Here is a 14,560-nt window from a genome sequence, read left to right on the forward strand (position 1 = left end):
TACATCATGTACCTGGAAAAGTTGCAGACATTCGATGCCAGCCTGTGAAAGCAGCTGGGAGGGGGACTGTACCCTGCAAAGCCACAAGGGTGGAACTGCCCAAGGCTGTGGGAGCCTACCTCTCGCATCAGCATGGCCTATATATGAGACATGAATTCAAAGGAGATCATTTTGGAACTTTAAGATTTAATGACTGCCCTATTGGATTTTGGACATGCATGGGGCCTGTAGCCAATTTGGCCAATTTCTCCCATTTGGAATGGGTGTATTTACCCAGCCCTGTACCCCCATTGTATCTAGAAAGTAATTAACTTGCTTTCAATTTTACAGGCTCATAGGTGGAAAGGATTTGCCTTGTCTCAGATGAGACTTTGGACTTGGACTTTTGAGTTAATGCTGGAATAGGTTAGGAATTTGGGGGACTGTTGAAAAGGCATGATTGTGTTTTGACATGTGAGGACATAAGATTTGGGAGGGGCCGGGGTGAAATGATATGGTATGGCTGCGTCTCCATCCAAATCTCATCTTGCATTGTAGTTTTCATAATCCCCATGTGTCGTGGGAGGGACCTGGTGGGAGGAAATTGAATCAGCGGGGCAGGTATCCTTACACTGTTCTCATGATAGTGAATGAGTTCTCATGAGATTTGATAGTTTTATAAGGGGCTTTTCCCCCTTTACTTAGCACTTCTGTCCCTGCAACTATGTGAAGAGGGATGTGCTTACTTTCCCTTCTGCTTTGTCATGTGGAATTGTGAGTCAATTAAACCTTTTTCCTTTATAAATTACCCAATCTTGGGCAGTTCTTTATAGCAGTGGGAGAATGAACTAATACATCATCTGACAAGGGATTAACAACCAGAAGATACAAGCCACTCAAAAAACTCAATAGAAAATATAAATAAATAAATAATCCTGCTTTAAAATGGGCAAAAGTTCTGAATAGACATTTCTCTAAAGAAGACATACATCAGGTATAACTCCCAATGCAATCCCTCCCCCCTCCCCCCTCCGCCCTTCCCATGATAGGCCCCGGTGTGTGATGTTCCCCTTCCCGAGTCCAAGTGATCTCATTGTTCAGTTCCCACCTATGAGTGGGAACATGCGGTGTTTGGTTTTCTGTTCTTGCAATAGTTTGCTAAGAATGATGGTTTCCAGCTGCGAGTTGATGGGTGCAGCACAGCAACATGGCACAAGTATACATATGTAACAAACCTGCACATTATGCACATGTACCCTAGAACTTAAAGTATAATAATAATAAAAAATTAATTAATTAATTAATTAATTTTAAAAAAATCAATAAATAAATTTTAAAAAAATTTAAAAAAATAAATTAAGTGACCATCTTTCATGTGGTTTTGGGCAGATTAATCTTTGCTTCTTGCAAGAATTAAACAAGAAGGCAGATTTGCTCTGTGAAGAATCATAGCATCACGGTCAAGAGCACAGGCTTTGGATTAAAATCAAACCACATTTGATTCTTGGTCAACAATTATGTGTTATATGATATTGGGAAAATGATTTAACCTTTTTTTGATGCCTGGCACATATAAGTACTTCAGGTTATTATTACTAAGAATGACAAATCAGTTTTATTAAATATAAATTAATCAAAATTGCATGTAAGTCCCAAGAAATTTGTGAGTTTGTTACTGTAATCAGAGTTAAATAAATGCTTGCTATGAATGACTCATGAAAAAAAAAAAAAAGAAGACATACAAATGCCCAACAGGTATATGAAAAATGCTCAACATCACTAATCATCAGGGAAATGCAAAACAAAACCACAATGAGATATCATCTCATCTCAGTTAAAATGGCTTTTATCTGAAAGACAGGCAATTACATATGCTTGCAAGGATGTGGTAAAAGGGAAAGCTTATACACTGTTGGTGGAAATGTAAATTAGTATAACCACCATGGAGAACAGTATGGAGATTCCTCAGAATACTAAAGATAGAACTACCATATGATCCTGCAAATCCACTACTGGGTACATATCAAAAAGAAAGGAAATCAGTATGTTCAAGAGCTACCTGCCCTCCCATGTTGATTGCAGCACTATTCACAATAGCCATAATACGGCATTGACCTAAGTGCCCATCAATGGATGAATGGATAAAGAAAATATGGTAGAATATGTAATGAAATACCATTCAGCCTTAAATATAATGAAATCATCCTGCCATTTGCAGAAACTTGAATGGAACTGAAGGTCATTATATTATGTAAAATACAGTAATCACAGAAAGACAAATATTGCATATTCTCACTTCTATGTAGGAGCTAAAAATTTGATCTAATGATAGAGAGTAGAATGATGATTAGTAGAGCAGGGGGAGGGTAGTAGGGAGGAGGGATTACAGGACGAAAAAGAACATGAAGGTATTTATTACCACCGAATTATACACTCAAAATGGTAAAGATGGTAAAGTGTATATGTATTATATTACTTCAATAAGTAAAATAGATAAATAAATATTACTGAAGGAAACACAATGTGGCTATATGCTATGTACATACAAGAGACACATCTAAAGACATAAAAACACAGAAGGTTTGAAAGTATTGTGATGCACAAATATGTGTGTGGGAAAATCATAAACATAAAGATAGAGCTGTTAAGTACAAACAAAAGGGCATATTAAAAAATCCTCTTTGAGATAAAATATAATTACACTAACAAATGGAGTATCTTGAGTGGAAAATGTAACAACTCTAACTTTGTATGTTTCAGTAACAGGCACTCAAAATATCTACTGCAAAAAATTGAATTACAAGGAAAAATCAACAAACCTTTAGACTCACAATAAGTGAAAGACCAATCAGACCAATAATTTATAAATTTAAAAAAATAGAACAACCCAGTTGGTAAGGATGAGCTAATAAACACTCATAAACTTATCTACTTAACACCAAGTAAAACACACACAGCACATTTACTTCCCACCCCACCCCTGACAAAAAAAATGACCATGTGCTAAGATACAGGGCAAATCTCAAGAAACACGAAAAGGTTTTACATCCTACAGACCATTCTCTTTCAATATGAGGCATTAAATTAAGAATCAATAACAAAAAATTTTATAGTTGGAAATTGAAAAACACTAAACAAATTTCAAGAAACAAAAAAGAAACCTTAAAGGATATTTGAAAATCTTTAGAAGTGAACAATAGTGAAAATGTTTACATATGAAATCTTGTTTGGGGCTCTTAAAGTGATGCTTCGAGGGAAATTGATATCCATAAAGATGCCTTAAAGATAGCCTTTAAGGAAAAGGAAAACCAATAAGTTAATCTACCTCAGGAAACCAAAAGGACCACAGAATACCCCAAGGAAAGTAAAGAAAGAGATGATCCAAATAAGAGCAAAAAATCAGTGAAACAGAAAACAAAAATAAATAATACAGATGATGAACAAAACAAAAATAAGGTTACTTTGAAAACACTAATGATGGGCCAGGCGCGGTGGCTCAAGCCTGTAATCCCAGCACTTTGGGAGGCCGAGACGGGCGGATCACAAGGTCAGGAGATCGAGACCATCCTGGCTAACACGGCGAAACCCCGTCTCTACTAAAAACACAAAAAATTAGCCGGGCGAGGTGGCGGCGCCTGTGGTCCCAGCTACTCGGGAGGCTGAGGCAGGAGAATGGCGGGAACCCGGGAGGCGGAGCTTGCAGTGAGCTGAGATCTGGCCACTGCACTCTAGCCTGGGCGACAGAGCGAGACTCCGTCTCAAAAAAAAAAAAAAAAAGAAAACACTAATGATACAGAAAATTTCTGATAAGTTTAATCGAGAAAACAAGACAGGGAGAATTGTTATGGGTAGGGGTAAGAATATGGGTACATGGAGCCCAATTACACTGTTTATTCTACTTTGGGGTGTGTGTGTGTGTGTGTGTGTGGCATATGTTTTACATATATATTTATTTATATGATATAAATATATTTATAGAAATATATTCATATGTATGATAAATGTATACATTTATAATTCTATATTATTTAATTTAAACCTAAAATAAATATATTTACTTATTTGCTTTAAATATAAAGTATATATATATTTACATATTTATTTTAAATTAAAAAAAACTAAGGTTGGGTGTGGTGGCTCATACCTGTAATCCCAGCACTTTGGGAGGCTGAGGCAGGCAGATCACGAGGTCAGGAGTTCGAGACCAGCCAGCCTGGCCAACATGGTGAAACCCTGTCTCTACTAAAAACTACAAAAATTAGCCGGGTTTGGTGGCGCGTGCCTGTAATCCTAGCTACTGGGGAGGCTGAGGCAGGAGAATTGCTTGAACCTGGGAGGCAGAAGTTGCAGTGAGCTGAGATCATGCAACTGCACTCCAGCCTGGGCAACAGAGCAATATTCTGTCTCAAAATAAGTAAATAATTTATATCCTGTAAATAAATTATATATATATTTATAGGATACCTATAGATGGATAGATATGAATGAGAGACAGTTAATTTGGGAATACTTATGAACATACACACAAATACTAAGAATAAAATAATAGTAAAACTAACTTAAAAATATATAAAAAGTTATACCTCCCTGTAAAATCATATTTTTTTAAGGAATGAAAAGATGGCCTAACATTAGGAAATCTATTGATGTAATTAATTAATAACATTAACAGATTAGAGGAGAAAATTCATGCAATCATCTTAATACAGGCCAAAGGAAGAGTTAAAAAATTTCAAATACATTCATTATTAAACACACACACACACAGCCCACAGGAAACTTTAATACAAAAGTGGCAATATGAAGAAACAGTGTCGCCTAGAGTTTATACTTTTGCTGATTCAAAAGACATAGACAATAAACAAGGTGGTGGCAAAGCCATCTTGTCTTTAGTGGTACAGATTGATTACTAAACATATAAAAAGATGCTTAAACCTCAAAGGTAATCAGAAAAATGCAAACAAAATAAATTAGATACCATGTTATACCCATCACAGTGTCAAAAATAAAGTATAACAATACAAAACATTAGCAAAAGTGCAGAGAAATTGAGCTCTCACACACTGCTATTGGGATTATAAATTGATACGATTCATCATAAGAGTATTTGGCCCTAAACTGAAAAAAGGTAAAAATGTGCAAGCCCTAACAAACCACAAATTTTATCTTTAGGTACACATCCTAAAGAAACTAAAAAATGTTCACAAAAATACGTGTACAAGAATGTTTGTTGTATTACTGCTTTTTAATAGCCAAAAAAGGAAACAGCCCAAATACACATTAACAACAGAATGGATGAATGTATGAATACATATTCATACAATATAATAATCTTTGATAGTTAAAATAAATGAATTAGAGTAAAATACATTAAAAAGTAGAGCTTTTAATACATGGTAAAAAATAAGTTGTAAAATGATACACATACTATGGATGAGTTTTATATAAAAGTTTCAAAATACAAAATTATTTGTTATTTATGAATGTATGTGATATATACATTCTTATTTATAACATATGCATATAAATGACAAAAAGACAAAAGCAACTTCATGGTTGTGAATATCTTTGAGGAGGGAGGGAAACAGAGAAATGGTATCAGGGTAAGGTACACAAGTAACTTTTCTTGTATCTTTAAATATTATTTTTTAGATAATATGCCATAAGAAGACATACGGCACATTTTTAAGATTTTAAAATGTTGGATGATCATATTTATTTTTTCTCTACAGAGAGAAATTGACGGCATAAAATGACAAAGATTTTCATCCAGTCTGTGCCTCAGACTGCCAGTAAGGGAGAATTTGAAGTAGACCTAGCTACTTTTTCCAGTACTAGAGAGGAAACAGGTATAATAATTTCAAGTCTACTGCCACCCAGGAAAGAGATCCCTGTGCTACTGTCCTTTTAATTAACAGGTTTTTTTTTCTTCATGGTGTTTGGATACTAGGATAACTGCATAATTTTCATAAGTAGTTGTCATATCAGAATGTATGTTATCTGAATCTGTTGTCTAGAATGATTACTATAATGTCTTTTTCTGTGTTATTTCCCAGGCTTCTATTTTATTTCTCTCATTAAGCTAGATGGTTAGTTCTTTTATTGTATTGTATACTTGCACCGTTACCTGATTGTCCACTGTATACTCTAGGAAATTTTCTCTACACAGTCAAAACTACTGAGGAAAATCACAAGGTGATTATTTGCCCCTCAAGTATTCCATGACCTTTGGCCAAAAGCAATCAGATTTTGACCTAACCATTCTAGAAATGTAATCAATTCCTTCCCTGAAAATTGATCCCTTGTATATGCTCCAAGGATGACTGCCTACGAATTGACAAATGAATTCTGTTGTTTTGTGAGGCATTTAAATCACATCTTCCAGATAATAAGCCTAAGTCTGCCTCCTGGGAAAGACACTTAATACATTTTCTACACAGGGCAGAGATGACACTTAGTTCTTGGGGAAGCATTTCTGTCTTGTTAGAGCTTGAATGGCTTCGACTCTCTAACACTGTTCTATGTGTCAAAGCAGGCTCCCAGATAAAGCCTGCAAAGTTTATTCAGCTTTAGCAGTGTATGGGGCCAAGGTACTTTTAACTGCATTACAATGAAGGCCTTGCCATTTTCCCATTACAAGGGCCACTCCCTTTTATTTTGGCCATTCCATCTTTCCTCTGCTCTTCGCCTTCTCTTCATCATTCCCTATTTTGAAGAAACATAATCGATATCCTGATTTCAGATGTATTTAGCCCATGAAATAGTCTTACTGGCATTGTTTATATGTCCTGGCTGTTCATGTTACATAAAAATATCCAAGGAGATTCCTGGTCATAGACTCCTAGAAAAAGCTCAAGGACATGGATTCCTTTCTATATTGCATCTGGAAATGCCATATCCTATGGAATAAGAATAAATTGAAAGCCTAAAATAGACAAAGATTCTCATCCAGTCTGGGCCTCAGACTGCCAGTAAGGGAGAACTTGAAGTAGACATAGCTACTTTTTCCACTACTAGAGAGAAAACAGGTAAAATAATTTCAAGTCTACTGCCACCAAGAAAGAGATCCCTGTGCTACTGTCCTTTTAATTAACACAATTTTTTTTTTCTGCATGGTGTTTGGATACTAGGATAACTGCATAATTTTCATAAGCAGTTGTCATATCATAATGTTATATGAATCTGTTATCTAGAATTATTACTATAATGTTCTCTTCTGTGTTCTTATTTCCCAGGATTCCATTTTATTTTGCTCATTAAGCTGGATGGTTAGTTCTTTCATTGTATTGTATACTTGCACTATTACCTGATTGTCCACTGTATATCCCAGAAAATTTCTCCGTGGCAGCTGACACTAGTGGCACTAGCTGGCACCTAGTGGGATCTAAGCAAAATGTTTCTGGGGAGAGGGTGAGGTTAATAATACCTAAAATTGGCATTTTAAGTTTCCCAGTTATTATCTCCCTTACTCTCCTAACATTACTCCTCTTTTCCCTCTTTATTTTCTCACTAGTTTTCTTGGTATAGTTCAGATAAATATTTGTTGATTACATACCACGGGACCTTGGGTTCCTGCACCTCTGACATGCTCAAGGACTAGAAGAGAAGGTGGAGCAGTGCCTGGAGCCTTAGGATCTTGAGAGCTAGGATGGAAGCTAAGTCAGAAGGGAATTTGGACCAGATAGAAGAGCAGCCAATGTTTTTCTCAGCTGTTACTTTCTGCTTTCCTTTCCAGTGACCAACAATATGCCTAGAATTATATTCCTAAGCCACTTGCCCACTCTCTCTGCATTCTGATTCTTTGCAACCTTTCTCTTATTGCCACTTTCACCCTCTTCCTATGCATCTGATGGAGAAAATGGTCTAAACTCTCCTAATAATAGATAATTATAGAAGGTTGCATGGCCCCAGTTCACTCAAATTGGGATAGTCTTTTTTGTTCTGATTCTCTCCTAGGAGATCGTGGATACAGGATTGGCATTACTACTGAGGAGCTATGATGCTTTGTGTGACCAGGAAGCTCAATTTGTTGCAAATGAATAACACAACCCTCACCACGAGCCTGTGAAACTGCCAGGGCAACCATTTTTCAACTTATCTCTTGTACCCTGAATTAAATTTCTTTTTTTTTTTCCTTCTGACTTTCTCCTTAGAAACATCTACCAATGTTTAGCTTTCATCTTTGCTCAGTTCCCTGCTGTCATAGTTCCTTATTTTCATGAGTGGAGAAGCCACCAAACCTAGTAGCTGAAGCTTGGAGTCATCAATCATTGACTCACCAGTCTTAATAATCACCATTGTCTCCTGAGGAAAGCTATTTTCACTCTTTATCTGAAAGGCTTGCAACTAATGTTTAATATCATCTCAACAAACACATACAGAGGACCTCTGTCAGGTTCTGTGCTAAATACTGGAGAAACAGAGATGTCCCTGACATGTTTTCTGTCTTTGAAAATTTTTCAGCTAAGTGGAGGAACACAGTCATTATTTTTCCCTCAAATTTGATTTGTTCCATCTCATTTATTCTTGCACTTAATAAAAAGTTGGGAGTTTACCATGTACCAAACACTGAGTCAGACATTTATGGTATTGGGATGAACAAAACAGACATGGCTTATACCTTCATGGAGCTTTTGTCAAAAATGCTGAGAAGCTGTGTCTGTAAGGGCCAGTATTTGGCCAAGGAATGTAGTGGGTGTAAAATATTATGGGTGGTGGTATGTCAATGTTCAAAGTGGCAGCATAATTTCCCCCTTTATGAACAAAAGACTGCCTCTATTTCCTTAGGAAAGCATTTTGGGCCAAAACTCCCTCTTTTCCTGGAAATGAGCAAAGAATCCAGGCAGCCCATATTTTCATCAACTTTTCCAAGTAGTCTGTGGTCTCAGGGGAGCCTGCATTCTTGGTGAAACTAGTTGCCAAAGTCAGAAGACTGCCTAATGTTTTACCCAAATGCATCCCTGACCCTGGGATCAATTGAACAATCTACTTAGTAGTACAAAAAAAAAACATTTCTCAAAACACCCTAAATATGCTTTTTAGCCAGAGTGATTGTAGTTATTCTGCCTTGTGACAGGATGGACATGCAGCTAAAAATAATGTGAAATTCATTTGATCAAACTCTGCCCTCTGTATCAGGAAGGTGCCATTCTGTTGCTTCAGCTAAATAATGTAGAATAAGAACAAACAAGCAATTTAACATGAAATTTCAAGAGAGATAGACAGAAAGTTCCAATTTTTAGAAATGTCTCCAGAGCCTGGGCACACCCATACACACCTGCTATGATGAGGAAGCAGCAGAGTGAGGAGCTGGCTGGAACAGGGACTGTGTGTGTCCTTCTCTGGTATGCCTGGGTTTAGGTATCTATTTGCCTGTGTGTGTCTATAGAATTCCTAGAATAGTGTGTGGGCTGTGTACCCTATATGTATTTGTTATGTGTATGTATATTTGTCTGAATGTTATTTGTGGTTGTTGGTGCATGAATGAAAATGAGTGAGTGAGTGTATGTGTGTGTGAAGAGCCACTTCATTTATCTTTTTAATAAACATCCTAATTAATTCCCAACAATAGAAAAAGAGCTACATACACCTAGTGAGTATGGTTGTTTCCAATGGCCTGTGAGATCTCTGAATATAGAGCTTCCTAGGGCCCTTTAATGCACAGATGGGCTCCTAAGGAGTGCTTGTTGAATGATCAACCGGCAACAATTTTAACACATGCCTGGATTTTAACACATGCCTGTGGGAATTACTAGTCAACAAGTTGACAGAGGGTAAGGAAGACATACAGGCTTTCTTGCTATCCCTAAGAAAGAGCCATCTCCTCCATTCCTCATATCATACATACCCCTTAATGAGCTCTCCCTGTGTGTCAAATGCTGTTAAGTGCCAGGGAAGCCATGGAAACTTGGTACTTGCCCTAGAGGAGTTCAAAGGAAGTCTAATGTACCCTTCTCTTTATTCTACACTTGAAAGACAAGGTTCAGACCTCTCCTTTACCCATGCCTGGACTTCCAAACATTCACATACTGATTATTTCTTCTCCTGAGAACTAGCCAGCATTTCCAACTGACTCCTAGATCTTGCAGCTGATTGAAGAGTCATGTAAAATCAACAGGCCTAAATCAACTGTCAGGCTCCAGACTTTTCCCCTTTGTACTCCATCCTGCACAGATCACCAGATCAATCATTCCAAAACAACACATATATTTTTACTGTCCTAACAAAATCTACCCAATGGCTCTGCATTACCTATAAGAAAACCTCTACCACTTCCCTATACAACTGTTTGTGTTAGTCCAACAGGTGGAAAGAAGCTTTGTCCCCTGCCAAGTAGTAGTTCCACTGAAAATAGACATACAGAAAAAACTCTAAGTAGTGAACATGGGCATTTCATTATCTTCAAATATATTTTCCCTGATACTAGGATTTTTATTTGCAACACAAAGTCAGTCATTCAACAAAAACTTATTGAGCATCTAATAATGGCCAGGTATACAAAGCAGATAATAGCTTCTTTGTGTCTCTAAATCATAATTATTCAGTTGAATATTTGATACTCACTATATATTGATAGGTTATCTATTTGAGTGGGGCCTTCTGCTTCAACTCTCCACTGTATTCTTTGTTTTGAAGACAATGGATAATGGTGAGAAAAGGGGCCACCTTTTGCTAGCTCTGCTGTGCCCTGCCCTGTCCCTTTTTGAGTCTGCAGTGAAACTCTCTCCATGCCCAAATCTGTACAAAGAATAGTTTCCAGAAGTGATTTAGATTCTTTCTCCAAACTATTTGTATCATTTTGGCCAGTCCATGTCCCTAGTGGATGAAGCCCAGTTGCAAGGAACAGACTTCTTGAAAGTCTGTTTTACTAAGCTGCTTTACTGAGAATCCCCACCACAATTCTCTCCTAATATGACCTATCTGTACCAGTATGTGTGGTGCCAGCAGAGTGTGAAGGGAGAAGTCAGGGAAGGTTTAATTGAGGATAGGGAGCCAAACCAAGTTTTGAACGATGTGTCGTGGGAGAAAGATAAGGGCACCCCTGAAAGGGTTGTATATATTACATGTGAATAGGTGAGGAGAGCAGGGCAAAGATGGATTTGGCTAAATGTAGGGTGGCGAGGGTAGGAAATTCGTATGAGAAAAGACCACTCCTTAGAATATAGCTACAAGGCCCTGCCTTAGGAAAGCTCCAATTTATTTTCTTTGGTCTAGTGCATCCTCTTTTACATTTAACTTTGCAAGAACTTACCATGTCAGTGTCTGACACAGGGCCAAAACTGGTCACGTAGATGTCAGTCTTCACTTCAGTCACTGCATCTGCGTGAAAGAAAGTAGAAAAGCAGAGTGTCAGGAAAGGTTTTTGTCTTAGCTCAGAGAGAGTCCAGTGCAGTACTCTGAATGACAGCCAACTTACTCCTTCTGAGAAAGGAAAACCCCTCAAAAACTTCTCATCTGTGCTATCTCTTCACAGGGAACATGCTGGGTACAGATTCAAAGTCTATCCCTTTAGATATCATTGAAAATGACAGCAGAATACCAAAACAACAAAGTTTAGATAGGGCCCTTAGAGATCCCTGACATTCACAGGAGCTGAGCTCTCACTGGGCTTACCCTTACCTGTAGTAGGTTACAAATGTTGCAATATCCAACACTCTTCCACTTCTAGGAAGATAGGATGATTGTGCTTCCACTCCCCTGCCTTTTTAAAGTAGAGAGGGGCAATAGGAATGGTTCTGGCTGTGGGAGAAAGTAATATGTGTGTCTCATGGCTGGAACAATTAATGTCTAATGTAAGACCCTCCATGCCATGATGATCATAAAAACACATTGATGTGGTGCTACAATAAAACTGAAAAAGTCTGGAATGATGAGCTAATATATGGAGGACCCACTGCCCTGGAGAGTTGCCTGGATCCACAATAGACTTTGCATGACTGAGAAATAATCTTTTGGGGGCTTAAGTGTCCCATATTTGGAGATAATTGATATCATTTGATACACTCTTTGCATTGATTTTCCTTCACTGTAACCATTTGTTTTACTTGTCAATCTTCCCACCTAACCCAAGAACTTCTGAAAGGTTTATTACTCAGATGGTGCTCATTAAACGTCAAGTTTTGCATGAATGGATTAATCTCATCACACATCGCATATTTGCCAAATTGGAAATTAATACTGTCTTAGTCCATTCAGGCTGTTACAACAAAATACCTCAGACTGGGTAATTTATAAAGAACATAAATTCATTGCTCACAGTTCTGGAGTCTGGGAAGTCTTCGATCAAGGCACCAGCAGATTCAGTGTCTGGTGAGGGTCCATTCCTCATAGATGGTGACTTCCATGTCCTCACATGATGGAAGGGGCTAGGGAGCTTGCTCAAGCTTCTTTTATAAGAGCACTAATACCAATCATGAGGGTGGAGCCCTCCTGACCTAATCGCCTTCTAAAGGCCTCAACTCTTAGTACTATCACATAAATTGCAGCATACAGATTGTGGGGAGACAAAAACATCCAGAACAGCAGTTACCCAGAGAAGTGAAGTTTTTCCACTACTGAGTTTCTCTTTTCCTGCTTCTTTCAGCCCTATTTACCCCCACTGCAGCCCAGTTAGCCTACCCATTCCTGCATACCTCAAATGGAGCATGAGATAAGGCAGGCTATCCCAGCCTTGCAAAGCCCATTTCAGCCTACCAGACACCTCAAGATTACAGTAAACCAAACAAGTCTCACTCCAGCCCACCACAGCTGACCTGAATTGAGCACACTAGTAACACAGTTAACAGGAGTAAAGCCTACACAAGACTTGATGTATGTCTATAATAGAGCTGGCTACTGCAGTTTATGGTGCTATTTCTTTTCTTTCACAGAAAGGTAGGGAACACATCTACTCCATCTGTATCATATTAGCTGTACTCATCCAGACCTGAGTTTTGGCCCAAATGTATTTTAGCTCTCGTTGATTTCCCACTTTCCAGAACCATTCCTTAGGCTTAATATATTGTGCCCCTACTCAGGCATTTATGTGTTCAATATACTTAAGGCCAATACATTCATCCATAAACATTCCCATTTTGAGAAGAGACTATGAGTATCATTTAATAATAATCAACACTATAATCAATTCACCAAAAGACACAATTTACTCCCAAGTTTAATCAGAAAATAACATGTCTCTGAAACTAGAACTGTGTTTTAAATAGCTGGGGTCTCATCAAGAGCAGAGGATTCTTTGGAGCTATTTCTGTACTTGAAGGAGAAGAGACAAAACTTCAGAACCCAGAATATGCTCCCTTAAGGTTTCTCCCTTCAGACACATTTCCAGGCTCATTGGCTAAAGAAGCAAAGGCCCTATACCTACTGTGTGACATAATGACCTCCAATTGTCCTATCCCCAAATACATAAAACAAAATACATTCATTAATGGAAGAAACCACCATTATATTTGAATCCAATATTTCAGGCAAAAACATTGCTGATACAGAATAACTTTCTACATCAATATGGTTGTAAAATTGTAAGATAGTCATGCAGACTTCCAACATCCTACAGATAAGAAGAGAGATAGTAGGGAAAGTCTATAAAATTTATAGGTGATATGGTTTGACTCTGTGTCCCCCTCCAAATCTCACCTTGAATTGTAATCCCCATAATTCCCATGTGTCAAGGCAGGACCAGGTGGTGGTAATTGAATCGTGAGGGCGGTTTTCCCCATGCTGTTCTCATGATAATGAGTGAATCTCATAACATTTGATGGTTTTATAAGTGTCTGGCATTTCCCCTGCTGGCACTCATTCTCTCTCCTGTTGCCCTGTGAAGAGGTGCCTTCCACCATGATTGTAAGTTTCTTGAGGTCTCCCAAGCCATGCAAAGCTGTGAGACAATTAAACCTATTTTCTTTATAAATTACCCAGTCTCACATGAAAAAATGCTTGTCATCACTGGCCATCAGAGAAATGCAAATCAAAACCACAATGAGATACCATCTCACACCAGTTAGAATGGCAATCATTAAAAAGTCAGGAAACAACAGGTGCTGGAGAGGATGTGGAGAAATAGGAACACTTTTACACTGTTGGTGGGATTGTAAACTAGTTCAACCATTGTGGAAAACAGTATGGCGATTCCTCAAGGATCTAGAACTAGAAATACCATATGACCCAGCCATCGCATTACTGGGTATATACCCAAAGGATTATAAATCATGCTGCTATAAAGACACATGCAAACATATGTTTATTGTGGCACTATTCACAATAGCAAAGACTTGGAATCAACCCAAATGTCCATCAGTGACAGACTGGATTAAGAAAATGTGGCACATATACGCCATGGAATACTATGCAGCCATGAAAAAGGATGAGTTTGTGTCCTTTGTAGGGACATGGGTGCAGCTGGAAACCATCATTCTCAGCAAACTTTCGCAAGAACAGAAAACCAAACACCGCATGTTCTCACTCATAGGTGGGAATTGAACAATGAGATCACTTGGACATGGGAAGGGGAACATCACACACTGGGGCCTATTATGGGGAGGTGGGAGGGGGGAGGGATGGCATTGGGAGTTATAACTGATGTAAA

The 14,560-nt window shown here is 38.1% G+C and overlaps 1 protein-coding gene across 1 annotated transcript in view; it reads right to left on the bottom strand.

The window, feature by feature from the left end:
• The window catches only part of GABRA3 (gamma-aminobutyric acid type A receptor subunit alpha3), a 285,447-nt gene that overhangs the window by 103,247 nt on the left and 167,640 nt on the right, over positions 1-14,560 (bottom strand). Inside the window, exon 4 of the mRNA XM_028841928.2 lies at positions 11,231-11,298. Coding sequence (XP_028697761.1) covers positions 11,231-11,298 — 68 coding nt within the window. The remainder of the gene's footprint in view (positions 1-11,230; positions 11,299-14,560) is intronic.

The sequence above is a fragment of the Macaca mulatta genome, chromosome X, assembly GCF_049350105.2.
Source record: "Macaca mulatta isolate MMU2019108-1 chromosome X, T2T-MMU8v2.0, whole genome shotgun sequence".
Classification (NCBI taxonomy): Eukaryota; Metazoa; Chordata; class Mammalia; order Primates; family Cercopithecidae; genus Macaca; species Macaca mulatta.